Source organism: Tarenaya hassleriana, unplaced genomic scaffold (genome assembly GCF_000463585.1).
Source record: "Tarenaya hassleriana unplaced genomic scaffold, ASM46358v1 Cleome8, whole genome shotgun sequence".
Taxonomy (NCBI): domain Eukaryota; kingdom Viridiplantae; phylum Streptophyta; class Magnoliopsida; order Brassicales; family Cleomaceae; genus Tarenaya; species Tarenaya hassleriana.
Genome location: NW_010970490.1, coordinates 1,461,208 through 1,487,740, shown reverse-complemented (window position 1 = coordinate 1,487,740; position 26,533 = coordinate 1,461,208). Strand labels below are relative to the sequence as shown.

At 38.4% G+C, this 26,533-nt stretch overlaps 7 protein-coding genes and 1 non-coding gene across 11 annotated transcripts in view; 4 read left to right on the top strand and 4 right to left on the bottom strand.

Moving 5' to 3' along the window:
- The window catches only part of LOC104802331 (cysteine synthase, chloroplastic/chromoplastic-like), a 10,658-nt gene extending 3,519 nt beyond the window's left edge, over positions 1 to 7,139 (top strand). Inside the window, exons 4-10 of the mRNA XM_010525882.2 lie at positions 4,780 to 5,043; positions 5,292 to 5,429; positions 5,581 to 5,632; positions 5,743 to 5,822; positions 6,084 to 6,143; positions 6,327 to 6,407; positions 6,861 to 7,139. Coding sequence (XP_010524184.1) covers positions 4,780 to 5,043; positions 5,292 to 5,429; positions 5,581 to 5,632; positions 5,743 to 5,822; positions 6,084 to 6,143; positions 6,327 to 6,407; positions 6,861 to 6,953 — 768 coding nt within the window. The 3' untranslated portion in view covers positions 6,954 to 7,139. The remainder of the gene's footprint in view (positions 1 to 4,779; positions 5,044 to 5,291; positions 5,430 to 5,580; positions 5,633 to 5,742; positions 5,823 to 6,083; positions 6,144 to 6,326; positions 6,408 to 6,860) is intronic.
- LOC104802330 (nuclear speckle RNA-binding protein A-like) lies at positions 1,926 to 4,164 on the bottom strand. The gene is made up of 6 exons (XM_010525881.1): positions 4,043 to 4,164; positions 3,301 to 3,437; positions 2,981 to 3,209; positions 2,819 to 2,880; positions 2,626 to 2,707; positions 1,926 to 2,367 (listed from the first exon to the last, which is right to left on the bottom strand). The coding sequence occupies exons 1-6, from the start codon at positions 4,137 to 4,139 to the stop codon at positions 2,270 to 2,272; spliced, it is 705 nt and encodes a 234-aa protein (XP_010524183.1). The 5' UTR covers positions 4,140 to 4,164; the 3' UTR covers positions 1,926 to 2,269.
- A 261-nt stretch (positions 7,140 to 7,400) lies between the features above and the next one.
- LOC104802329 lies at positions 7,401 to 8,618 on the top strand. Of its 2 annotated transcripts, none has more exons than XM_019201238.1 (2): positions 7,401 to 7,503; positions 8,154 to 8,618. In XM_019201238.1, exon 2 carries the CDS (start codon positions 8,172 to 8,174, stop codon positions 8,373 to 8,375), a length of 204 nt encoding a protein of 67 aa, XP_019056783.1. In that variant the 5' UTR covers positions 7,401 to 7,503; positions 8,154 to 8,171; the 3' UTR covers positions 8,376 to 8,618. The 2 variants fall into 2 exon arrangements, with proteins under 2 accessions (XP_019056783.1, XP_019056784.1); XM_019201239.1 differs by having other exon boundaries at positions 8,145 to 8,618.
- A 484-nt stretch (positions 8,619 to 9,102) lies between these two features.
- Positions 9,103 to 12,289, bottom strand: LOC104802328 (stearoyl-[acyl-carrier-protein] 9-desaturase, chloroplastic). The gene is made up of 3 exons (XM_010525880.1): positions 12,013 to 12,289; positions 10,118 to 10,622; positions 9,103 to 10,017 (listed from the first exon to the last, which is right to left on the bottom strand). Exons 1-3 carry the CDS (start codon positions 12,147 to 12,149, stop codon positions 9,457 to 9,459), a joined length of 1,203 nt encoding a protein of 400 aa, XP_010524182.1. The 5' UTR covers positions 12,150 to 12,289; the 3' UTR covers positions 9,103 to 9,456.
- Positions 12,290 to 12,968: 679 nt separating this feature from the next.
- LOC104802327 (60S ribosomal protein L44) lies at positions 12,969 to 14,311 on the top strand. The gene is made up of 4 exons (XM_010525879.2): positions 12,969 to 13,056; positions 13,420 to 13,599; positions 13,937 to 14,011; positions 14,102 to 14,311. The coding sequence occupies exons 1-4, from the start codon at positions 13,054 to 13,056 to the stop codon at positions 14,159 to 14,161; spliced, it is 318 nt and encodes a 105-aa protein (XP_010524181.1). The 5' UTR covers positions 12,969 to 13,053; the 3' UTR covers positions 14,162 to 14,311.
- Positions 14,312 to 15,174: 863 nt separating this feature from the next.
- LOC104802326 (BAG-associated GRAM protein 1) lies at positions 15,175 to 21,323 on the top strand. Of its 3 annotated transcripts, none has more exons than XM_010525876.2 (18): positions 15,177 to 15,570; positions 15,888 to 15,938; positions 16,063 to 16,160; positions 16,392 to 16,467; positions 17,026 to 17,154; positions 17,277 to 17,323; positions 17,587 to 17,710; positions 17,840 to 17,956; positions 18,066 to 18,095; positions 18,182 to 18,281; positions 18,524 to 18,630; positions 19,282 to 19,425; positions 19,517 to 19,621; positions 19,953 to 20,099; positions 20,227 to 20,280; positions 20,474 to 20,537; positions 20,866 to 20,927; positions 21,003 to 21,323. In XM_010525876.2, exons 1-18 carry the CDS (start codon positions 15,379 to 15,381, stop codon positions 21,150 to 21,152), a joined length of 1,797 nt encoding a protein of 598 aa, XP_010524178.1. In that variant the 5' UTR covers positions 15,177 to 15,378; the 3' UTR covers positions 21,153 to 21,323. The 3 variants fall into 3 exon arrangements, 2 of the variants coding, with proteins under 2 accessions (XP_010524178.1, XP_010524179.1); XM_010525877.1 differs by having other exon boundaries at positions 15,485 to 15,570; positions 15,870 to 15,938; XR_770019.2 differs by lacking the exons at positions 20,866 to 20,927; positions 21,003 to 21,323 and having other exon boundaries at positions 15,175 to 15,570; positions 20,179 to 20,280; positions 20,474 to 20,519.
- A 247-nt stretch (positions 21,324 to 21,570) lies between these two features.
- On the bottom strand, positions 21,571 to 21,650 carry TRNAV-AAC. The gene has a single exon. It is a non-coding gene; the product is annotated as a tRNA-Val (tRNA).
- A 4-nt stretch (positions 21,651 to 21,654) lies between these two features.
- Positions 21,655 to 25,850, bottom strand: LOC104802325 (something about silencing protein 10-like). The gene is given in 14 exon segments (XM_010525875.1): positions 21,655 to 21,973; positions 22,067 to 22,135; positions 22,243 to 22,310; positions 22,559 to 22,785; positions 23,130 to 23,244; positions 23,348 to 23,487; positions 23,667 to 23,729; positions 23,870 to 24,022; positions 24,154 to 24,333; positions 24,552 to 24,636; positions 24,738 to 24,877; positions 24,960 to 25,109; positions 25,254 to 25,402; positions 25,611 to 25,850. Coding segments are annotated over 14 exon segments (1,758 nt in total). The 5' UTR covers positions 25,672 to 25,850; the 3' UTR covers positions 21,655 to 21,815.
- Positions 25,851 to 26,533: the final 683 nt, after the last annotated feature.

Here is a 26,533-nt window from a genome sequence, read left to right as displayed (position 1 = left end):
ATAGAATCTGCATTTGTTTTGTTCGTTCTGTTTTGTCTCTTTTGTAGGACATGGCGTCAACCGGTAGCGTAAAACAATTATAATTCAGAAGTCTTTGTTTGATCAGAAAATGCTTAAAAAAAAACCAAGAAAATATGGAAGAATTAGGTGAGATGATTATTTTCCAGTGTGACATCTTGGAACTTTGCCAAAATATAATATCTATTAGGTAGAGTTAGATCTCGATCCATTTTATTTAATATTCTAGTTGTTGTTAAAATAAAATTCGTTAACCAATACGTCTCCTTTTCCTCATTCATTAAAAAATATATAAAAATCGATTCGATTTTTTGTTCACCAAAACTAATCATTAGATTTTTAAAGAAATATGTTATTCACCGACATGGAAATTTTCTGGTAAAAATAATTAATTTACTTGTCCTATATTGCGGTATAATTTCATCCTCCATGATTCTATGATTAAAACAACGAGTCAATGAAGAGGCTAGAGCATTATCTTTTGTGGGGGTAATATTATATATATTAATATATAATTTATTTTGTTAACAATTTTAACAATAAATGGATAACAATGGGAATAAATTAGTGAACCGCAACCAAGAAGTATTTATCATACATTTTATCCTAAAGTATACGAACCGAGGTTAAATTTATGAAGGAAAAAAATAAGAAGAAAATAGTTAAATAAATATATATATAAGTAAAAGAAAATATGATGGGCTTATTACACAACCAAATCATGTCTTTGCTCGTAGATTTGATGGAAGATTCGTTTTCTTAAGTGAAAGAAAAGTCGACGCGGAGAAAAGAATCTGCTTTTGAATATGCCAAACATTATCAATCTTCATCCATTTATTATTATTATTATTATTATTAATTAAAATTATTACCTAGAATAATCAGTTTATTTCTACTTTGGAAACCTCAAAACTAATACGAACTATGCAAATTTTCGCGTTTTAGTAACAATTTTTTAAACCCACATCTTCCATACACATAATTTGTAGATTTAATATTATAATATATAACGTCTAAACTTCGTAAATGGGTGAGATTATACTTTGGCCCTTCTATAATTGGGATAGACCAAAACGATTTCGTTTTGTGATCGTTCTGTACCAAGTCACAACACGTAGCAAATTCGAATATCAAAATTGAAAGTTTAAGAGATCGAATAAAAAAAAAATGCACATTCCCCCCCCCCTACGTAGTTATGTTCATTATAATTATACTATAACCTTTAGGGAGAAATAACATGTAGAAAATAATCGGTGAAATGGTGGCGCAAAACGTATGTTCCGTCCCGAGTTCAAACCCCAGGCTGGAGAGAGAGTGTATAATTCAAATCACATGGCTAGCTCTCGGCCTCGGAATTAATTTGGATCTCAGCCAGAAAACCCGATTACCCAAAAAAAAGAAAACAAGAATTCAATTAGGTAACATTTCAATTTTTTTTTTTTTGAGAAAGAAAAGAAAGAAAGGACTAAAGTATTCAAAAAAGAAAAAGAAAGGAATTTGGGGAAAGCAATTATAAAGCTCGTTAATTGAGGACACCACCCCTACTCATATAACGACTGGCCATTTATATATATATATATATTATATACACATATGTGGGAATTGCTTATCAACTGAATATGATCATCATATTCCAATCAAATTTAACACAAAAATCGAATAAAATAAATACGAATTTTTTTAAAGCTATAAAACCAAATCTAAACCGATATAAAATAACCGAAAATCCAAAAATTGTTCTGAAAAATTTAATCAGTAAAATCAAACCCGAACATAAACCCAAAAATACCGATTCCAATATAAAAACGGAACAGATAAAATTTTATAAATCCAAAAAAACCATCTTTATATAAAACCAAACCATATACAAACTTGGGGTGGCTTAAAACGATATTCATATAAAGACGTATAGACAAATTCCATTCCCCACCACCAAAATGACAAGGGAGGGAGTATGTCGATTGAGTATATTTCCTTCAAAAAAACAAAAGGGAAAGATTTTGAAATTTTCGTCTCGGTGGTATTTCTATGACACAAGAAGCTCATGAAATTTGGAAAATACAGATTACACCATTTCCAGGACAGAAGAGTTAGATTTTATCACCTCACTCACATTGTGGATTCTCTTGAGCATTCTCCCTTGCTCTTTTCCGGGGAACTCCATCGAATGAGGAAGCATATCTCGAGATCCTTGAAGGAAGCCGGTTTTTTTTCCTTACCATCTGGTGGAGTCCCAAGAGGGTTTGCGGGTTCAGCTCCTACCGCGTGCTCCAGGTCTTGGACCTGGCTTCCTCGAGAATTGGAGCCGCAAGAACTTGGATTCTGGATCCGTTTCATCCATCCGGTAACCTGTGCAAGGCAAGATACCCGTCAGCAAAGTTCGAGGGCACGCAAATTGGGTGAGGGAACAGTGATTCTTCGTAGAAGCAGAAAGATTGATGAACATTATGCACATAATCCTTAGAGGTCCTGTCTCAGATCTATAAACGTGAAAAAAAACAAGCTCAATAGCTCAGTTATTGTCGTTAGCAATTTCTTGATAATAAAGTAATGAACTTTCGTTCAGAAATCGCGTAAAAGTCGACATCTTTAGATAGGCAAAATCACCTCGCAAGGCACTCAAAGCAGTTGCTGCACAGGCGGGATTTATAAAATCAACAAAACAAAGAACAACAGGATCTCCGTTCCGCTGCATTGCGTACAATATAAAACCCTTTAGTATGTCAAAACTCAGATATGATGAGATTCGGGTGTAAAATAATTTCAAGAATGCCTGATTCAGGAACTCGTAAAAACTTACAAGTTTAGATTCTTTGGTCACAAGCCTCACTTCTTTGTATCCCACAAAAGGTCGAAATATATCTGGAACTAGGTTAAGGACTGTGAACTCCGAAACTTCTGTTTAAGTTAGAGAACGAAATATCGGCATAGATTTTCTGCCATGACCCAATAGAGAGGATACGAGCTACTTCCCTCCGTGAGCAATTAGAAGGCAGACCTTCAACATACAGAGTGTTGGAAGCATCGGGAGGTAGAGGAAGTATATCGTGGCTAGACCTAACAACTCCATTGAATTGCCCCATCGTAGGCTCGCCCATGGATGGGTCAGTCACTGTGTTACCTCTTCCTGGTATTCCCATACCAACTCCATTGAAAGGGCCAGCTTCTCCAGATGGCACAGAAGGCATTTGCTTCGAATGAAGTCACGAAAAATTTTCAGCCAAGAAAGGAAATCAATAGAAAACATACAAGAGGAGCCGAGAAAACGAGATGACTGAGTACCATGCTCTGCAGGTAGCGGTCATAAGCTGACCCAATAGTATTGCTATCCTTGACTGATTGAAAGCTAAGATGATCCTCATCCCGTGGCAAATAATTGTGGATTTCACGGCCTGAAGGTATTGCAGAACCTGGAGTTTCTGCAAAGAGAAAAACAATGGAATTCACTTTTCATGCTTTCATTTCACAATGTTTTTCCATACACGCATACATATAGGAACGTAATAAAGCCTTTGAATTTCTTCGCCCGAAAAATCAAAGTGAGTTCAGAAGCTGAACTCTAGAGTTGTATTACGCCGTTAATAACTGATATCTTGAGCTGTATTACAGTATCCATACAGCAGGATGGATTCACAAACCATGTAAACACTTGCACACTCTGAGGAAATTTACTTGAATCAAAGCCCCCAAACTATGAGCCCTAGTGAGAAATGGTTGCACAAAATCTGACAAGAAGCAGTTCATATATATACCAGAATACCACTCATCCATTAAACCCAACGGAATTGATTTAGCGTTCATACTGAATCATAATCCATCTGCACATTCATGCCCATTACCAATCTACCACTCATCACGTCTCGAGGCAACAAAAACCCAGTTTCCGACACTTAACCTATAAGCAAAAACGCATAAATCCGACAAACCCAGCAAAAAATTCCATGCTGAAATTCAACGAAAACGTCAAAGAGAGCTCCTTGAGGCTCAAATGTAAATCATGGTGGAAGAAGGGAAACCGTCTTACCGAACCCAGAACGGGGACGTTTCAGACGCCCACCGGGAGGAATAATAGGCGGAGGATGCTGCTTCTGTCGCTGCTGATTCCAGTATCCATCCGCCATAGATGACGACAGAAACAAAATATCGAGGGATGGTGATGATTTTGTTTAGTGTTATGTTTTGATATTATTTTTTAGTATTATATTTTAATAAAAAAATACAATAGTATAATTTTTAGGTTTAATAATGATTATTTTTAATAAATTTTATAATAAAATTATTTTTTTTACTTAAAAATAAACTAAATTGATATTATTTATATTTTAAATTTATTATTTAATTATTATAAATTTAGTAAATAATTTTTATCAAATGATATTAAAAATTTAATTAAAACTATTATAAAAAATTATTTTAAAATAATATTTTTTTTGACAATTTATATCAAAACGCAACCGCAACCGTAATGAACCATCCACTTCTAACTGCATCCACCCGTAATCGCTACCAATAGCAGTTTATCAGCCAATCAGTACTAATCATTTATAATCGCTATCAAACGTTTTGAAAACGCTGTCACCCGCAACCGCAACCGCTGCGGTACAACTAGTCGAACCCTAAATACTTTTACTTCTTCATGTTTTTTTTTTTGCTTTAGTTTTTCTCCATTGTATGCAACCATGTAAAGTCACTTGTTCTTGGTTAATTCACCATGCATATATATCACCCCTCTGACTCCATTTGCTCACTGTATGTATCTAGAGTGTTCTTGTGGAACCCACTAGTGGAAACACAGGCATCGCCCTTGCGTTTATTGCTGCTGCAAAGGGCTATAAACTTATCTTGACAATGCCAGCATCCATGAGTTTGGAGAGAAGGGTTCTTCTAAAGGCATTTGGAGCAGAGCTTGTATTAACAGATCCTGCTAAAGGCATGACTGGAGCAATTCAGAAAGCTGAACAGATCTTGAAAAGCACTCCCAATGCCTACATGCTTCAACAGTTTGACAATCCTGCTAATCCAAAGGTTTGTGTTTGATTCTTTCCCTGACACAACCTGTTTCATGAAAGTTAATTAGTTTTAGCTCTACTCCTGCACGTCAGAGGAGATAAGTGAAATATTAAATTTGAGAACATTCTGAATCTCTCCTGCAATTCTTTCCATAGAATAACCACTTTCGTTTTTCACTTGTAGCATGAGTTTGGGTGAACTGGCCTTCTGTGAGATTCCCAACTGCTGTCATCTGTTTGTGCTAAAATATAAATAATATGCAGATTCATTACGAGACCACTGGTCCTGAGATTTGGGAAGATACTAGAGGCAAGGTAGATATATTTGTTGCGGGAATTGGAACTGGTGGAACAATCAGCGGTGTCGGCCGATACATCAAAGAGAGAAAACCTGGAGTGAAGGTGAAGAACAAAACATTCAATTTTCATCTGTTGTTTATCTGCAAATGTTAAATAGTCTTCATATCTGAATGCTTCATTTCGAGATGGTGTTCATAATTCATATTGCAGCTGTAAAATTTATGTTTCAGTATGTGGTGTTGGTATGTGTCAGGTTATTGGTGTAGAACCTACAGAAAGCGACATACTTTCTGGTGGAAAACCTGGTAAGGCGACAAAAAGACAAAACTTTCAGTAGTTTTGCCTCCGGGCATCACAAATATAAAAATAGTATTCTATAATCTTGTATTTATTTGTATCACCTTTGAAATTGCAGGACCTCACAAGATTCAAGGAATAGGAGCAGGATTTGTACCTAAGAATTTGGATCTGAATATTATGGATGAAGTCATAACGGTATGACCTGTTTGCTGGTTTCTCTTTATGGTTATAGAGTCCCTTGTTCCATTCCCGCGAGTTATTTGTTATTTACTTTTCATAATGTTGAATGTTATTTCCAATTTACCTCTTGATGTATATGCAAGCAGCTTCAGATTTGGGACTCCATTCTTATAAAGCATTTTAGAGGAGTCGTAAAAGACATGATTCCTGAGATTCAAACTTTCATGTTTCCATTGTCATCATGTTATTTCTTACATCCTTGTTGTTTCTTACCAGATATCCAGTGAAGAAGCTATTGAAACCGCAAAGCAAGTAGCTCTGCAAGAAGGCTTATTGGTTAGTCTTTTCTAGCCTAACATAACATCAACAAATCTTTTTTACGAAAACAGTAGATGCACAAATATGAGGAATTTTTTTTATCAGCAACCGTAAAATGAAACTAAGACTGTTTCATGAGCAATTGTATAAGCTTCGGCTGCTGCTGCCGTTAAGCTCATAGTATTTTACAAATTTTGTTAGGTCGGTATATCTTCGGGAGCTGCGGCTGCTGCTGCTGTCAAGGTTGCAAAGAGACCGGAGAATGCTGGGAAACTCGTAGCTGTAAGTCCTTTTGTTTCTGTTTAAGTGTTGTCAATACAATGATCTATTCCTTCTGTGTCCAATCCGAGCCCATTGCATAGAACCCTAAACCTTAAAAAAAAAAAACTTGTAATAATGATAAGGCACTCATAGTCTTGCAACTAATGGAAGATTCCCTATGTAATTGACCTTGACCTCGGCCTCGACTTCTTTGCTTCTGCCAAACCCTAGTCCTAGATCCATGACCACATCGAGAAACAGCAAGAAGGGAGTTTTTTTAGCTTATTTTTCAATGCTATCCCAATGGTATCGTTGGGAATCATGGACTATTTACACCTTCTAAGTACTAGGGTTCCATTTCCATGGGCATTCAGTCTCTTTTAGCCCTTTTGTTTCTGGATTTATATTAATAAATCTTTCAAGTGACATCGTCCTGTCTGTGAGGATTCTTCTGAATCTGGTTTTTGGTTTCAGGTCGTGTTCCCAAGCTTTGGGGAACGTTACCTCTCGACGCCTCTTTTCCAGTCTATCAGAGAAGAATGCGAGAAAATGCAGCCTGAGCCATGAACTTCCCTCCGCCCCTTCTGGCTTGTTCTTCCTCTCCAAATCTCCTCTTCTACTGTTCATTTTGTAATTGATGTTTGCATCCCAATAAAGCATTTGAATAAAAATCCTTGTTATATGGGTGATTGGTTGCGTAATGACGCTCAAATACAGCGTTTGCGATAGCGATTGCGATTGCGATTGTGGGTATTTTTAGTAGTGTTTGTTTACTAGCAATTTACCTTGTAAAACCTATGTTTTACGTGAAACTAACCAATCGAAATGTTTAACATTGGATGTGTAAATAGTATTTCCATTGCCTGCTCCAAGTAAAACTGCATAGAATATTGATGTTCATGAGCCTGTAAATGGGCCTTGTCGTTGAGCCCATTTAAATATTGATTTTCGGTGAAAGCTATATGGGCCCGTAACCAATCGGGGCCTATATACAGGTGTTTTTTTTTTTCAGTTGAGCGTCCGGCACAGATTTGGGAGAAGAACTTCAGCATCTGAAGTTCGTGTGGGTTTTAAGGGTTTTAATCCGCTCGAGCAAGATTTGATCGAACACCAACAGGTTTCGTTCAATTTCTTTTGTAATTTCTTGTTTATCGTGCTTACTTCGAAATTACAGGAAAAAAGGACGAATCTTTTCGTATTGTTCGTTTTCCGTTCCTAGCGGTGAATAAAGGGCAAAGTTTTTTAGCTTTGGTTGTTTTAATCTTAGGGTTTCGCGTTACTGTTAGTTGATCGATTGTTGACTTGGAATTGGGAGCCCCCATCGCTGATCTTGCGCCATGACTTGTGGAAAACAAAATTGTTCCTTCAATTTGTGTGTGGGTACACTGATTAGGTTGAGGTTTCCTTTGTTTCGGCCATGGCTCTTTGTTCTAATGTAGACGTGGGAAGCTATCGAGGTGCATAAATTGCACCAACCGATGTTGGTAGCTCTTGTTCCCATGTATGATTGATTACTGGAGAGCAAGTTTTTTCTGGTGGAAGTGATTGAGATTCTTATTCCCTTACCCTGATGTTGCAAAAGCTACTTTGATCCTAAATTTCAGCCCAGAACTCGCTCAGTTCTAACTGGGTTACTCCTATGGACTATCACTTGAATCTTGCCTGACATGTTACTTTCTCGGTTGATTATGTATTACTACTCTTGCAGCCACCGGTGCTCCGTATGGGGTATCTTCTTTATAAGTTTCTCTTTGTTAGCTCCTGCAGGTTAAAAGACTTGGAACGATGGCTGGATTTTCAGGTTTTAACAGCCTTGCTCCTAAAATCAAGAATCTTGTGGTGGCGGGAGGCTTGTCCGCCTTTGTATTTGGGGTGTACTTCTACACCATGAGAGCTGTCGGGGGCACAGACGAGCTTCAGGTGGCCATCGACAAGTTTGAAGAGCAAAAACGAGTGGATAATGCTTCCAATTTACCATCCAAGGCTTGAGTGAGGGATCGTGGAAGGTACCCGACACGAGACTCTTTGTTTATTTAGATCCTGAAGTTGTCTGTTACTTGAATTTGGTTCGTTTCTTCATATGGAATAGAGAAATTTCCTTGTTTCTGTTGGATTTCCGTAGAGAAGTTGTTCAAACACATTTCATGTTTTTTATATGAACCGGAATTCCTCTTGCTTGCTCCTTAGTTAAGCATAAATAAAAAGCATGATGATAATCATGATTCCTCCTTTTGTGCCTCTGTTGCTTTTGACCCAACGTCTCTGCTGTCAAGCTGTTCCTTTTGACCCAGAACTCTGTTCTTTCTAGTTTCTTCCAAGAACATGTGTCCATAGATTGCAACTGTTGTACAAAAGATCTAAGTTTCTGCTGCAGTGAAGGCATTCGTTTGATTACAAAAAGATTCATGGATCTTGGACTCCTGGGATTTTACTTATTTGAGAGGAAACGTTGGTGAAATCTGTAATGGAATTTCTACTTCATATTTTCATTTGATTTGATTTTACATCACAGTTTTGAAGAATTTTTATGCTGTTTAGGGCAAAGCATATTCACAGTTGGCAATAGCAGGACGTGTTTTTTGCAGCTACTACTTTTTTTTTCCAATTTGCTAGAGACAAAACTTCGAACTGTAACGACGATGTCGTACAGACAAAGTTAAATGACATGGGTTCATGGCAAAGTTCATTTAATATGGTGATTATACAACAATTCAACTATCTATTAACCATGAGATCAATAGACTATCAATCAAAATTGCCAATGCCATGGTTTGACTACACTGAAAAAAAAAAGACAGTAGCTGCTTGAGACAAAACTACTGAAACAAAACTCAAGTAAAACTGGTTATATCACACTAACAAGGACAATAGACACTGAATAACACAGATAAACGATACTACAGCTGCCTCTCCCACTGCATAACTGAGACCCACAGAAACAATAGAAACAAACTGTATCTGCATCCATTCTGTGAGCAGACACAGACGAAAACTGATCTAGAAAACCTGTTTGAACCTCGACATCCTCGAGGGAAGCAGGAGAATTGCGGGGTTTTACTTGTGTTCGGTCTTAGAGCTGCACTTCCCTGTCATATATCCAGCTGAATGGGATCTTTGGTCCTTTCTTGGCTCGCGCTTGAGCTCTCTCTTCCAACTTCCTGATTCTTGGTGGCAACCCGCAAACATAATCCTGAGCCTTGCGCCCTTCAGCTGAAAGCCCGGTTAGATTCTCGACCTTCCACCTGCCTACCAAAAACTCCAGTATGTCGGCATAGTCTTTGGCAGTGTAGACCTCAAGCCTCTGAGCCACGGCAGAGAAATGATCAAAGAGGTTGTCATCACGCCCATCGTACATCAGGTGGGCTGGCATCGAGATTTTCTTCTTCATCATGTCTGCAAATGCCGTGACGGTACCATCAGGATCGATCTCGAAGAGTTTCTCAACGATCTTGGTGTAAGCAGTTTCATGACGCTTCTCGTCTGCTGCGATTGTGCCACATATTTGTGCCAATTTGATGTCCCCATGGTCTTTGGCCTGGCGGGCGGTGTTTCCATGGGAGATGAAGGTTGCTCTTTCTTGGAATGAAGTGTAGATGAAGCCAAGATAAGGGTTGTTTTCTGTCCGAGGATCCTAAATAAGCAAAATGAAAAAGATTATAGCAACAGAAAAGTGCGTATGGATAACGAAATGAAAGAAATATGAAGTGGACTATATGCAAGAACTGCCTCACCATTCCAGAGCCAATCAGGTACTGAATTGTCTTCTCAATCTGCCTCATGTCAACTCGCCCGGATAAGTAGAGGTACTTATTCAGAAGATCCCCATGTCTGTTCTCTTCAGCAGTCCATGCCCTTGTCCAGATGGCCCAGGAAGTAGGGCTAGCCCCTGTTTCATCCCTCACTCCGTCCAAAGTGTTCAGCATCGTCTGATAGGTCGGTAGTGCTTCTTCCGTGATCATGTCTCCGACCAAGACAACAAAGTAGTCGTCCGGGATTTCTTTTGCTCTCTCTCTTAGCTCTCTTACCTGTTCTTCAAACCCGTCGGATGCAGGGTCGGGCAGAAAATCCTGGGGTTGCCAACACTTCTCGACCTGCTTAAGGTGAACCAGAATGTTCTCCTCAGCCCAATCCTCCAGAGATTTAAAGATCTCGATCTTTTGGGGCGGCATTGAGTGGGTGACTTGAACGTGCACTTCCCTAGGCGGCGTAAAAGGCTTCTTGGCATTCTCAACTTCCCTGCATTAAGCAAAGAATCATCAGAATGTAGTCATCTTCCACAGAAATGTGGTATGCATTTGTGTTTCTCCAGCATATATGAAACAAAAACCATATGTGATGATAGCATTTTCATAGACAACACCCAGAGCTAGAGCAATATGTAAAGATAAAATTCGTTGGATGCCATTTACATGTTTCCCCTAATAACTGAAGTTTGGCAATTTTCCACCGAGAAAGATGCAATTTGGTCTAAATACAGCGGCCAATCTTGCTTATTTACCCATGAATCAATGACATGGAAAACATCCACTTGCAATGTGAAGCACAAAGACAGCTTACGAGGCAGCGGAAGAACAACAGACAACAACAGATAAAAGACAACTGGAAAAACATGTAATCATTACACTGATCAGACAACAATAAGACAAAAGGGAAAATGTTGAAGAAATTATATGATACTTCCAAACAGCAAGGTTGTCAAAGTATAGAATCTGTGGACACGTTCCACACATGCATGGACACAAGATGTCTGTTCAAGAAAGCCTCTACGTTCGAGCTCAAAACCAATGGCCATGAAGAAGAAACAAAAAAAAAATAAAGTAAAAGGCCGTTAAAGAATCTCTCACGCAAAAACAAAAGCATTTAATCACGATAATGGAAAGGGAGCAACAAGTGTACATGCATTTGGCCATTAAATGTAACAGAAGTGCATGAACAAAAAAAAATTACAACAGCAAATTGCCAACTCCTGCAAAATTCAAGCAATTCGTATATCTTCTGTATCGATTGGAATTGTTAGAGAGAGAATCGCAGGAAGAATGTCGTCAAGTTCGAGGTTTTGGAAGAAGCTTAGATGCATAGCATTTCTTTAAGACTTTAACATGTAATAGTGATCTAAAGGCCAAAAGAAGACGATAACAGGAAAGAACAGAGGAATTAATAAACGACAAGCGAGCATTGAGACATGATCGTCTTTCGTATGACTGAGATAATAATCCATTAATTTTTTTTACTAATTTCATCGGCTTTCCTTAAATCTGCAGTTCAATTGATCTGAAAATGGTAGCAGTAAGAAAACATCGAGTTTCAGGGCAAAATGGATGAATCTAGAATATTCCCTCGAAGCCAGACATCTTCAGAACAGAAGCAATAAATATCGCATTAAATCAGCACATGAATAATCTCCTGAAACAGGAAAAGAAGACAGACACTGAACCATCGACGATCATTATAAAACCCAGGAAGCAAATCCATCACAATCGCATTCGAGATGCAAGAAATGTAAGTCCACAAATCGAAACAATATCGAAAACCCAGATCCAAAATCGAAAAACAAGCACGACCCAGAAAGCAAAACCGGAAAAATATTTAAGCAGAAATCGAAAGGAGTACAGAAAAATGGACTGACTTGGCGCCGGAGCTGAGAGCCGGAGAAGAGGAAGCAAGGCAGAGGAACCTGGGAGATCTGAAGCTCGCCACTGGCGGAAGAGCAGAAGGAGGGAATTTGTAGGGATGAGAGACGAAAGGGTTAAGCTTGAGAGCCATTTTCTCGGCTTCGTCTTCTTCGCTGGGGTTCGGCTTTTTAGAGGTTCAGTTTCCTCCACAGAAAGAGAGTGCGTATGAAATACAGCGAAGAGGGAAGGAGAGAGACAGAGACGAAATTAGAAGGGGAAAAAAAAGGAAAAAACGCCAAATGGCGAAATACTTGGCAAATTATTATTTATGTTATAAAGCCCTTGTCATCATTTTTTATTTATTTATATCGAATATATCCATTTCACAAAAATAAAATTTGAATTTATGTGTATTAATTTTTCTAACAAAAAATTTGAAGTTTTATGATAAAAGTATCTAGAACTTGTGTTGTTATTAGGTTTTGTTACCATCTCTCTCATTATTATATTTTCCTTAACTTAAATTTTTTAAATCAAATTATTTAGTAATGGAAGACAGTTCATGTTCATGAAAATTGAATTCAGCAAATAAAAATGAACCTTTTGGGCGTGAAAAAATGCATGAAAAAAGTTGGAGTGTGCATATGTGTGTGTAGATAGACGGATAAAATGGTTGGAGAGAAAGAAGAAAGAAAGATGAAAGTAGATGGAGACAACATGTGCACTTGCATTGTCTTATTATATACACATACATGTATATATATATTGTATATATGTATGTATATCGGGACAACATTATTTTAAGAGCATTTTGTTTTGTAAGATGCTGATTTATTTATTTAATGGGCTACATAGAAGTCCAAGAGATACTTATTGGGCCTGGAAATAGAGAGTAAGCCCATGGGTAAATTCGTAAATTCACGAATTCTTGAGGATAAATTGGGAATCGGATGACGAATTACTAGTGGTTTGAAACCCTAATTCCGGAAGAGAGGCAGAGCAGAGCCGAGAGCAGCCGAAGCCCCTGCGGGAAGGAAGGGAGAAGAAGAGAGGAAATGGTAGCTTCCTCGGCAATTTTTCTGTGATTTCGTTGTTATTTATAATGTCTTTACGGATTCTTTTGGTTGATTCTGGGAAAATCAGTAGAGCTGGGAAAAGTTTTATGCTTCTTGTCGGTTGTATTGGTGTAGTTTATGCGATTTGTACCGATTAGAGTATCAGGTTGCTGTGCGTTCCCACTATCGATCTAGTATATGTTTGGATTCCGACAAAAGAGAAGTCCTTTTCCCAGAAAATGTATTAGACTGAGGCCTGATTGAGCTAATTCAATTAGCGGGTTACTGGTTTAGTAACCCGAATTTGCGTCTTCACGTAGTGATAATCGGGGATTCATATTACTGTTTCTTCCATGGTTGCTGTAGGTGAACGTTCCGAAGACGAAGAAGACATACTGCAAGAACAAGGAGTGCAAGAAGCACACCTTGCACAAGGTGACACAGTACAAGAAGGGCAAAGACAGTCTTGCTGCTCAGGGAAAGCGTCGTTACGACCGTAAGCAATCTGGTTATGGTGGTCAGACCAAGCCCGTCTTCCACAAGAAGGTAAAAAAATTTATTCTCTGGAGAATTTCTTGAATTAGAAGTACTCAAATGCTCCTAAGGTTTGACCCTGCAGCTTTGCTGTCCGGTTTTTTGTGGGAATTTGGATAGTTTGGTCTGTTGGGGGGTTTTCTTTGGGCTTGTCTTGGGTTCGGTTTCATGTGTTATTGTGTTGTTGTGTTTCTGTTTTCCTCCCTGCATCTTCTACTGGTTGGATCTGTTGGACTTATCAAGAACATGGATTGATTCAACCTGCTATAGTTCTTGGTGCTTTTTTCTCGGTCTGTGAAGAAGATCTGTTATACGTTTGCAAGCATTGATCGTGAATCCCTTGAAACAGGCGAAGACAACCAAGAAGATTGTGCTAAGGCTTCAATGCCAGAGCTGCAAGCATGTGTCACAGCACCCAATCAAGGTACATGCTTTTCCACGGCTGGTTTCCCATTTCGGGCCGCTTTTCTCTTCTAACGTATGAATCTTATCGACTCTTTTTTTCTTAAATCAGAGGTGCAAGCACTTTGAGATCGGAGGAGACAAGAAGGGCAAGGGAACATCCCTCTTCTAAGCGCGTATCTTCCTCTTTGACTATCGATTGCACCCTTTGGAAACTTTTAGTTCTCGAGTTTCTTCACCTTTGATGCTGTTTCTGTTCTGAGAAGTGTCAGGTCTTGGATCATATCTCAAATGACATTTTATGTTGTGGATTTGGCTTTAATATATATATATATATATATATATATATATGTATGTATGTATGTATGTATGTATGTATGTATGTATGTATGTATGTATGTATGTATGTATGTATGTATGTATGTATGTTGCATGGCACTCCAATGGAATGCAGTAAGAAGAAAAGACAAACAGTGTTTGAGAGTTCTAGTTCAAGGCCAATCGTCTGCTATTGTTCTTTCCTTCATTATATGAGATTCGTGCATCACGAAGGAAGATGGAGAATATGGGTATACCTGGACTGGAAATATACCGTACAAAAGCAGTAGAAAAATACGGAGAGGGAAAGTTGCGCTCACACAGGATACAGTTATATACTTTATAACCACGTGGCTTGTGATTATTGGCTCACAGACGATACAGTTATGTACTTTTATTTCCACGCGGCTTGTGATTAATTAGACATTTTCCACCGATAAATAATCATGTAAAAGGAAGATTGTCTGATTCTTATGTGACCTACCAAAAAATCCATATCCTCAATTTTAACTTAGATAATTATATATCTTGGCCATTTCATAAACTTTAGTATATAAATTTGTATATTTATTATTTTTTTGGTATAGAGATGTTATCAACGTTAAAATAAGAAGAATACAAACAAAAAGAAAAAGAAAAAGACTTCGCCTTTCATGAAAAATCACGTGCTAAACTCTCATTTCATTTCGGGAAAAAGTCTCAAGCGACGGCTCTCTACGTCTACGGTTACTGGTTCTAAATTCTAATTTCCCAAACTACCCTTCTCTTCCCCTCGCAATTACCTCACTGCCTAACGCTCTACTTTCTGTCGCTTCGCTTTTACTTGTTTTAAGGGTGTTTTCGTCTTTTACTTCTCAGAACGACTAATTCCTCAGTTTCTTCGTGTTCTTTCTCTCCCCCGATGGTCTTTTTGACTCTCCTTTTCCCTTCCAGAAGGCGAATTTTCTCTCCAACAATGGTGGTTGTTTTCTCGGGGTTTCTTGTGGAGAATAGCAATCCCTTGCCTGCGTGATCTCTCTACGGAGGTTGAGAATTTTTTCTGGCGGGGAGGAGGAAGAGACGGCGGCGGAGATGGTGCAGACGGCGGTGGGGTTTCTGTTGCCGTCGTTGTGGGAGGCTGAGGTCGCGGTGTTTGCTTCGGTGTTCGTGATCACCGCGTATTGGTTCTTCGCTTACAGAGGCGGAGATGACGAAGCCGATGGTGGGGGCTTTGATCGGTTGGAGAATTCCAATTCCGGTGACGCCATGTTTGACAAAGACAAGGTTTTGATTTTCTCCTCCCCCTATGTACTTTTATCCTTTCAAGCGGTAGGAATCCTCTAATGTTTGACGGTGCTCAAGTGAATTTGCCAAATCGGGTTATTTTTGTTCACGGGTTTTGGTTTGAATTGACAGATGATTAATCTGAGAATTTGAAATGTTTGATTTTGGGCAGCGTTGATTAACTTTTTTTACCAATAAAGTGTGTCTGATATCGATTGTGTAGAACACACTTGTGTTCTCATGCGTAGTCCCAAAGTGCTGTTGGTTTCATGGAGTAATTTCCCATTTTTGACGTGCAGTCTGCACTTATTTTGTAGATGGGGCAGTTGCGAGGAGACAATCAGACAAATGCTGCATACATAATCAAGGTAACTTTGATCGCTTCACCATTGATTTGGTCCATATTTTCAGAGTGTTTGGTGTAAAAGCCTTGAATTTCTGTTTTGGAACTTCGCGTTGATGCCCATCCCTATGATCCTTCAACTTCTCTAGGTGGAACTGCTTGCAGCTAAGAATCTTATTGGTGCAAACTTAAATGGAACATCAGATCCCTATGCTATTATAACTTGTGGTTCAGAAAAGCGATTCAGGTTGTTCATCTTTTTCCATTAAGTTTTAGATGTATACCTTTTCTAAGGAGCATGTGAGTAGCTTATAATCTAAAATAGTACTTTATCAGATATCTTTTCCTGCTCTTTTACATTGTCCCTACAGTTTCCAAATCTTCTTCTTGCCCCGTCCATAAAAGGAAATACTTTTTGGTTTATTTGTTTAATTTGCTGTAACTTTGATTGTCTAATGTAACCATGCGTTTGTTACAGTTCCATGATCCCTGGTTCAAGAAATCCCATGTGGGGTGAGGAGTTCAATTTTCCTATAGATGAGCTTCCTGTTAAGGTTCTCACCTTGATCTACCTTCTTTTATGCTTCGGGGATTGGAATTCTAGTTCAGAGATGGAAACTTGGCTATTTCGCATTTGTTGGTCCAAAGCATCTCCTAGTTGTAGATAGAAAGGTTTTCTTTCAAGGTTTATTGCCCAAGGTCAATCATCGTCTTCAAACTTGTAGTTCTTTGGATAAATATTTTTTGTTGATATGGAAGTTTATTCGCAAAGTTAATACTGAAAATGCTTATTTATTACATTAAGCATATATATTCGCTACTTCGGGTGCTAGGTAATGCATGTTTCTATTTCTCTGCTAGTGTGCCTGATACATACACTATACATCTTGGCCATTTAGTTATCGTAAGTTGTTTAACTGCCCCTGGAGTTTCTTGGTGATGCGGACATTGTTACAGGTGTTATGATCAATACGAAAGTAGTCATTAGTTTACTTTGTCTTGATCATGCAGACGGACAATGTGGAACGTTCCCTCCTTTATGAGATAACACCGATATTTATGATCATTCACCAACTGAATGGATAACGTCAATTATGTGTGCGTTATCGCAGATCAATGTAATGATTCACGATTGGGATATAATTTGGAAGAGTACTGACCTCGGTTCTGTTACTATTACTGTTGAACGTGAAGGGCAGACTGGTCCGGTTTGGCACTCTTTGGATAGTGCATCTGGGCAGGTGATTTTTTCTCCTAGTTTTCTTTTTGTCCCCTTCTGCTTGACTTTTTAAGCGTCTTTTTTTAACTTTCAGACCTTGTTTCCATTGAGGCTAATCAAAACTCGCTGGGTTCTGCTTTTCAGGTCTGCCTTAACATTAGTACGATCAGGCTCCCCACGAATGCTCCTAGGTAATTGTCTAGTTTAAATAATTTATATCCTTTATATGTTTGGTTTGATCTCGTTTGGATAAGATCATAAGAGAACAGTAAACTATTTTGTATTATACAGTCTGTTCATTCTGTGACTTCAAATCTGTTCTAGAACTTTTGCCATTATGGTTCCTCTTAGAACATGTAAACTGAATGCTTCTCTAGTTCTTTTTTATGTATTGAGTTGACCTGCATGCTTGACTGTATCTTGTGATACTTGTACGAATGAATTTGATTGGTAGGGTTATGACTGGATTTGCTGGAGCCAATTGTAGAAGAAGGTTTTCTTTGGATAAGCAAGGCCCAACAGTTGTACATCAAAAGCCAGGGCCTCTGCAGACAATATTTAGTCTTCTCCCTGATGAGGTGAGTCACTAATAAAATCAGTGGTATTCTTGTAGTAAATTTGTATAAGAACTTAAAAATGTTGTATTGCATTATGAAGTATTTAATATTTTTTCAGCACTCTGAATCATATCTGGCAATTTTCTTTAGGTCGTTGAGCATAGTTATTCGTGTGCTCTTGAAAGGTCATTTTTGTATCATGGCCGTATGTATGTCTCCGCATGGCACATATGTTTCCACTCTAATGTTTTCTCTAAGCAAATGAAGGTCAGTGTTTTTCCACGCTGAATCGGCTTCTTGTAATCTTTTTCGAATTCCCGTTTTGAATTACTTCAAACTTCCAGGACTTTATTTATTACTTCTTTGCACTTCACAGGTAGTTATACCTTTGGGAGATATTGATGAGGTACCTCTTTTCTTGACTAGGAGTGATGATTTTAAACTGTTGCATGATTGGAGTAGTCACATGTTAAACTTCTTCTGGTTACACAGATTCGTAGAAGTCAACATGCATTTATAAACCCAGCTGTAACGATTATTTTACGGATGGGCGCTGGTGGACATGGTGTTCCTCCTCTTGGGACTCCTGATGGTTAGCTATTAAATTTATTTTTGGATTTCTGAAATTATATTAGCATTTACAGCTTCTAGCGTTCATGACGCAATTTTCTCATTGTGAAATTCTGCTTTACCAGCATCAAAAAGTGAGAAATATCTGCCATTTTGCTTACTGGTGTGGCTGTTGTTCATGCTAGGACCAAAGATTTTGAAGTACAATCTTTAGTGTTGCTATGTTTTCTTTATGCCTCTTCTCAAATTCCTTCTGTATTTCAGGTAGAGTGAGGTATAAATTTGCATCATTTTGGAACAGGAACCATACTTTAAAAGCATTGCAGCGTGCAGTAAAAAACTACCATGCAATGTTAGAAGCAGAAAAAAAGGTTCCTCTTCCTTTCCCAATGTTTGAAAATTTTACATCATGTGCAGTATGTTTTACCACTTCCTGTGCTTCAGTTATTACTTACCTGCTATAATGGTTGGCACAGGCATTTCCAATTTTCCATGAGGAACTTTTACTTGCACTTTTCCTGGCCATTTTGTGATGAAAATTGCGATGTCTCTTTATTTATCTGATATTTCTAGGATAGCATTGTTGGAGCCTTGAATCTAATTCTCTGATTATCCCCTTTTATTGCTGTGCTTGGATGCTTGATTTGTGCATGTCATGTTTTTTTTTTCTTTTGTTATGTTGAACAAGTTTTCAGCTGTTGAATGCTTCTCCTGTGTTTATTTGCAGTTATGAACTTGAGAGAAGTTCATCCTTTAGCGTAAAATGCATCTATAAGAATGTAAAGAGCTTAGTACTTTACTCACTCCAATCTCTGATATAGTAGGTTGTTTGGCGGCTATTAAATTGAAAATATTCAATTTAAACTTGATGACAGTTCTTGAAATCTTAACATGTAGACATAGAAAGGCTATGCTTTGTTTTTTTGTCATGCATTTCCTTTGTTACAGATAAGTGATACTTTTTAGCTTGGAAGATGAACAGCTTCTATCCTTCCATTCTTTTGGACTCTCTTAATCTATAGGAAACAGCAGAATCCGCTTTACGTGCTCATAGCAGCTCTGTGAAAAGTGGTAAAGGAAAAACAAAAGCTCCAGAAGATGGTGCCACTGTACCTGAAAAGCATCAGGCTTTCGTTAAGGAGGAAGTTCTCGTCAATATCTATAATGTAAGCGGCATTTTTTTATTTTTTATTTTTTGTGGATGCTTATTGTTTGAAGATATCGTTTGAACTTTTTGATCCACGCTCTTATATGCAGGATGTTTTCGGTTGCACTGCTGAGCAATTCCTTAACAGCTTGTTGGCTGACAATTCTACTTACACTAATGAGTACCGATCTGTCCGAAAGGATAAAAATCTTAATGTATGTATCACATCCTTATCTAGTTCATAATCCACAAACATCTTGAACTGAAACTAACTCCTAAAGGTTGTGTATTGGAAGATGTGATATTTGAATAATTTTAAGAAGTCATAAATCTAGTTTTCAAGTCAGATAATTCAAAGAGAGTATGGCGTTTTGTGCTAACTTCTAGTTTTCTATCACCCTAGATTTTGGGACCTAGAGTATTAGTTTGTTAAGGAAATTGATATTTTCTTAGTTTTTTATTTACTCTGGTTTTGATCGCATGCTCCATATTCAGCTCTGATTTCTCCTATGAAACTTTTTCTTTTTCGATTTGCAATACTTGCAGATAGAACCGTGGCATTCTGCTGAAGAATATGATGGTCAAGTGAGGGAGATTAAGTTCAGATCCATTTGTAATAGTCCTATGTGTCCACCAGACACTGCAGTGACAGAATGGCAGCATGTTGTTCTATCACCAGATAAGAAAACACTTGTATGGTTCATCATAATCTTTTTCGTCAGCTCTTAATATTTAGATTCTGAATGAAACATGTCTCGTGATTTGGTATTAGATCCCATTCCATCGATTTAAACAGAGTTATCAACGATTTTTCCTTTAGATTTTTGAAACGGTGCAGCAGCCACACGATGTTCCTTTTGGTTCTTATTTTGAGGTACGTATTTCCCTTCATATTTGTTCACTATGTATGCTGCCCAGAATGCTCTTTACTAGCTTGGAGTTGTTTTTTCTTGCATCTCACCGCATTTTTTTTGCCCATCACTCTGTACACAACATTTGGATGTTTTACCGGATATAAAGGGTCATCGTCCAATTTTCATATGCTTCTCAAATCGTGTTTGTACCAGGTTCACTGTCGGTGGCACCTGGATACTAGAGATGATAACTCTTCTTCTATAGATATAAGAGTTGGTAAGTCAGTTGGCGTACCTTGAACTCTTCAAGATCTAATAATGAACCCTAAACCTTGAACGAGTGTTTGCATAACCTTATTATGTAGTTCTTGAGTTATGATGGTCTTGCATGAATAGAGAAATCTGTCACCGCTCTGGAAATTAAGTAAAGGAGCATTGGCTTTAGAGTACTATATCCCCCTAAGTGAATTCTCTACCTGTTTTGAGAGTTTGGTTGAGCAGATCTATGAGTCACTGTATGATATGGCATTTTTTTTCTAGCATCGAAGAGGGGACTCTCTATTATCAACAGTGCTGCTAAAATATGGATAATATTTCTTAAACAGGTGTACATTTTAAGAAGTGGTGCTTGATGCAATCCAAGATCAAGGCCGGGGCCATTGATGAGGTTAGTGAACTGAAACTCACACCTATATATTTCAAGGAGCGATGAACCAAATGTATTTTTCTTTACAAAATACAGTACAAGAAAGAGGTGGAAATGATGTTAGAAGTAGCATCCTCGTACCTTAAGTCACACTCTTCGAGCGGCGGCCAAACTAAGCCATCATCTTCATCGTCATCTCCTACACGAGACGAAAACAGCCATACCAACACTATAAAAGCTTCTTGATTTATTTTCCTCAAACGGCATTAAATCTTATCATACCTTTCTTTTTTGGTGTAAATGTACTAACGTATGCTACAGTGTAATAGGGGGTGGTCACTGGTCATGGAGATATTACCTTTGTTTCTGATGACACAAGTAATAAAAAGAAAAATGAAGGAATTGCTCTTTGTCTTTTCCCGTGTATTGTTGTTGCATACAGAACTCTTGTGTTTTACTTCATTTCTTTTCCCGAGTCAGAGAGCCCTTTTAGAAGAAAAAAAAAGGGAGGTGGAAGGAAGACGAGTTTCCGAGAAGGCTTTGCACAAATTACCCAACGGAATGAGTGAAAAAAAGGGGTGAGGGATCGAACCGGAAGGAAACCAATCTCCACAGCGCAATCCGTTGGGTGGCCCAAACGCTAAAAGGTTGGAAGCAAAAAGAATGGCGTCGCCCGGACTCGGACTCGAACCGGAGACCTTCAGTGTGTTAGACTGACGTGATAACCAACTACACCACGACACCTTGGTTGCAGTTTGAGATTAATATTCGTCTGAACTCCAATCGTCAAGAGATTCAGAAGCCAAATTTAGTGTCAATGTTGAAAATTGAAGACACAAAATTGATTTAGTTTGAAGAGCATACACAACCGCGGCAACAAAAGAAGGACCAGAAGAAGATAACAACAGATTATGTATTACTCCAAAAAGGAAAAATAGGAGTTAGAATCTGATGCTGCGGCTGATGCCTTTGTTGATACCAGTGGTTTCTCCTCCATATGGCCCCGACGGCTTCCTCACCTCCCGCACCTGTCCTTTTCTTCTCTTTGCCTTTTGCTCGTGCTTTTTCTGCATACATATTCCATTCAAGCATATGTCAAACTCGCAGCTCAAAAACAAAACAAACAAATGCAAGAAGCGATCCGAGCAAATGATTATTACCCTGTACTTCTTTCTCGGGTTTTTGAGATCCTTGTTGCGTTTTCGTGTCAGTCCTTTGTTCTTCTCCATCTGGGTTTTTTTGGAAAAGACACAAAAGACAAGAATGGTGAGAAGTGTTTGGATGAACATGATGATGTTGTAGACTTTGTTAGGCAAGTAGCAAGACATAAATTCACCTGGTATGAAATCACTCGCTTTCCATCCACGGTTTCCGGCAAACGATGACGGGTTGGCAGACATTGGCCTGAATCACAATATCGCAGATTTCACAATGAGGATTAGTATTGAATACTTTTTCCGATATGGACTCAAACAGAAAGCACGAACAATAACAAATGAGTCAGTGTGAAAACATGACGGATTTCTGAAAAAAATATGATCATGATTTTGCTACTCCTCCCTCAATGCATGCAGCTTGGCCCCGCCCTCGCCCAGATATATCAATAGGAAAAGCACGGTTTGAAATTAGAGTGAAATGGGTAAAAGTTATACCTTGCAGACATCTCTGCTTTTGCAGCTAGTTTTGCCTCTCGTCGCCGCTTGGCTTGTTCATACAAATCATCTCCATCATCATCATCTTCCGATGTATCGGTCATAGGTTCATCTCCACCACCGTCCTCGGACTTTACACCAGCCCCAGCCAACACTCTCAGCTCAAACTTCCTACGTCGTTCTCCAATATCATCCCTCTTTGGTAAATCACCATCACCAGAGACAATCTTCCAACAAAGATACAAAGATGCCCACATTAGACACCAACTGATTAGAGAGAACTTGCATTGCTTTTTTGTGAAAATATCGTTTTAACAGAAGAACGAAGCAACGAATTTCTTAAAACTAAGGCAGCAGTATTCAAACACTAACACAATTTCCACGCAGTGATTTTGATAGTGTCACAGATCTAGCATTCTGCTAAGCCATCAGATCTACCAATATTCTGATGGTGTATATACAAATGTACACATATATAGAACATACTATATCTGCGAAAAGAAATGATTGATTTGTAACCAGAAACTTCATCAGACATGGGATGAGACCACGTATGCATTGGCTTATTTACCTTGGGCTTCCGTTTAGCAGAGACAATCTGTGAGACCATATTAGACATTAAACCATGAGAGTCATCCTCGTCATTGTCTGCATCATCTACATAATCATCAAATGTTTCCAGCTTCCTGTTGCAACCAAGATTGAAGATCAACGCTTCACAGCCTTAGAAAACAAAAGGATCATACTTATTGGAAAATTCAAAATACATTGGAAAAAATAGAAGAATACCCATTCGCCAATTTCAAAGGCTTCTGAGCTTTATCAGGCTTTGAAATGGTGGAACCCAAGGCACCTTTGTTTTTCAGCTTCTCCTCGAGTGCTGCTTGAAGTCTTAACATTTCCTCGCTTTGAAAATCAACTTGAGCAGTCTGGCATAAAAGAAAATCATTTCCAATCATGTACATGACAATGGCAGCGATAACACAGCAAAGTATCTGAGAGTTAACAGGTGTCTGACCAAGTTAGTGAAGAATTTTGACGCTATTTCTCATCACTCCACTTCATGAAAACAGAATAAAACTATGGAACACGTTAGATTTATATTCACCTGGCGCTTGCGCTTCTCTCGTTTTTCCTTTTTGTCTTCAGTCAATGCATCATTTTTTACTGGCTAAATATATGAGAATTAAAGGGGCCACAAGAAAGAATAAATAGACAGAAAAAAAAAGAACACGATAAAGATTAAGCTAAAAGGAATGAAGTGTGGCCGTATTTCTACCTTATCTGCATCTGTGTATCTCTGACTGCTACAGCAGAAACAGAAGTTAGAACGCGATCATTCTATAGAGACACTAATGCAGTGTGAGCAGTTTCTTTCATGGCCCTCCCCATTGTTCCAGTAGCAATGCCTTTCTTCAAAATCTCCATGAAATCCGGAGGCAAATTTCCATCTAGTTCTTTGATCTATCACAGAAAATAACATACATTCATTTGGCCATCATGATAACGACTGTTTCTTCAATATTACTACACAGCAACAGCAACAGCAACAAAGGTTAATTCGAGAAGATAGAAAAAGATCTGAAGGGCACCACCTTATCCAATAAGGCTTTGATCTCTACAAGACGGGCAATGACCGGATGGTCACGATCAGGCTGCCCCTCGGATTTTAGAAGAAGATAAAATGTTATAGCTCGGCAATAGGCCAACATTAGAAGTTGCTTCACCTCAAGGTATCTGATTCCACCATCCAATGCAATTTCACCTTCTATTAAGTATTAACTGTGTTAAGACAAATTGTTTAACATGCGAAATTGATTAAGAAATGTTACCCTTTGAAAATCCAGCACACGAAATATGAAAAAAGAAGTCATAAAATTTTGATTTTGGTGGAGAACGGCGCCAGAGGCTTGAAGTTAGCAGACCGCAGAGTGGGCATACCAAAATTGAATTTGATAATAACAATTAAGGGAGCTTCAAAGAAGCTTACCATTCTCCTAACAGGATTTATCTCATTCTCGAGCTGTTGAACTGCATCATTCAACTCTGACAAAAGACCAACTAATTCTGGAGCAGAGCTGCAGAAAAGAAATTGTCACTTCAAAGAAACAAGCTTATACATAGCAAGAACCAGTATATCATACTAATCCTAACTTGGAACAAAAGGCACTGACTTTACCAATATACTACATCCATTTGCGCCTCCTTTGTCAAAGCATTGATGTCTTTCTTGACCTCTTCGAAAGTCGTATACACATCATCCTTTTGTTCCTTATCTGTGATGGATTTTGATGAATGCTTACCTTTCAGATTCATTTCCTAGCAAGAAAATAATAGAACCATGAGTTATTTCTACAAGCAAAAGGATCAGATAGTCCAACAACGTGATAGAAACACCAACCTCCAAGGTTAATTCTCTGTCGGTCTCTTGTTCGCTATCATCATCTTCCAAGCCCATATCTGCTGCAGTATAGGATGCTAGAGCTTCCTTCTGTAATCTTATCCCTTCTGCCTCCTCCAAAACAAGGGCCTCGTCATCACTTGATTGGATCTTTAAAAATCACATCAAGCCATTAGTAAATCGTGGCAAGGTCAAGAAAAAAAAAAGTCCTATATAAAAGAAATCCAATTTTCAAAACAAATGGATTCGAACAAACAGGTGTAGATTGTTTATAAGAACCAAGACACTCCTCACCTCAAAGTCAGCATTGTCACCACCGTGATATTGGCCCTTTTTTCCACCCCATGTCGTCCTTTTATCCTCCTCATTATCCTTGTCATCATCAGCCATTTCAGCATCAACATCACCAAACTTTGCCCTTAAATATTTCTTCTGCCTTATAACTGCAAAAAAAAAAACAAAGAATACGGATGAGCCTCCAGCTGCTCCACAATAGTGTCGTTTGAGAAGGAGTTCACTTATGCATGATATATAGACATACGGCAAGCCACGGCAACATGTAATAACATCAAAAGCCTTCTAAATATCCATGGAATAACCTGGGAAAAAAACCTCTGGAACAAGATAAGAAATTGAAGAGAACATCCTTACTTTTTTGCAGCAAGTCCGCCATTTTCAGCACCATCATCACCATCCTCGTCTTCCTCGTCATCCTCAGCCCTCAAACCAACGGTAAGAGATATTAGAAAAAACTGGAACAAATGATTTTGTGGGGGAAATGGACAGACTTGTCAAGCTGAATTAAATTGAAACAGTCAAGCTGAATTGACTTGAAAATATGAGAGGAAACAATAACACAGCCAAGATTACTAAATAAGAAGAAACCATGTTTTACAGTGATAAAATTGTTGACGGATGGACCGATATATATATATATATATATAGTTCATCAAATTGCAGAAACCGCACACCCACTGTCTGGGCATAAGGTAAAAGGCAAACCTCTATATCAAAAACTGGTTGCCCTTCATCTTCATCCGATTCATCAGTATCCTTATTAACATCCAAGGGAACAAAATCCCTCAGCTTATGAACTGCAGAGACATACAAACAGTAAAGAGAATCAAAATTTGCCCAAAGAACACTCAGTGAATGACTAAGAACAGCTATTCCAGATATAGGAGTTAAATATAATCTCTAAGAATAACCCATTGCATCCAAGACCTTAATCTTACACAATTTCAAAACCCATTAAACATATAGGCCCAATTTGATATCTGGTAATGTGGGCCCACAATAAAATGATTGGAGCCGCCGACTTGAAAAACTAAAACCCTAGAGGTTTTGACAAGTTGTTGCGCCTATTTGAGGCCCAATTTATATCTGGTAATGTGGGCCCACAATAAAATGATCTGAGCCCGCCGACTTCAAAAATTAAAACCCTAGAGGTTTTGACAAGTTGTTGGGCCTATATGAGGCCCAATTTATATCTTGTAATGTGAGCCCACAATAAAATGATCGGAGCCCGCCGACTTGAAACCCTAGAGGTTTTGACAAGTTGTTGGGCCTATGTG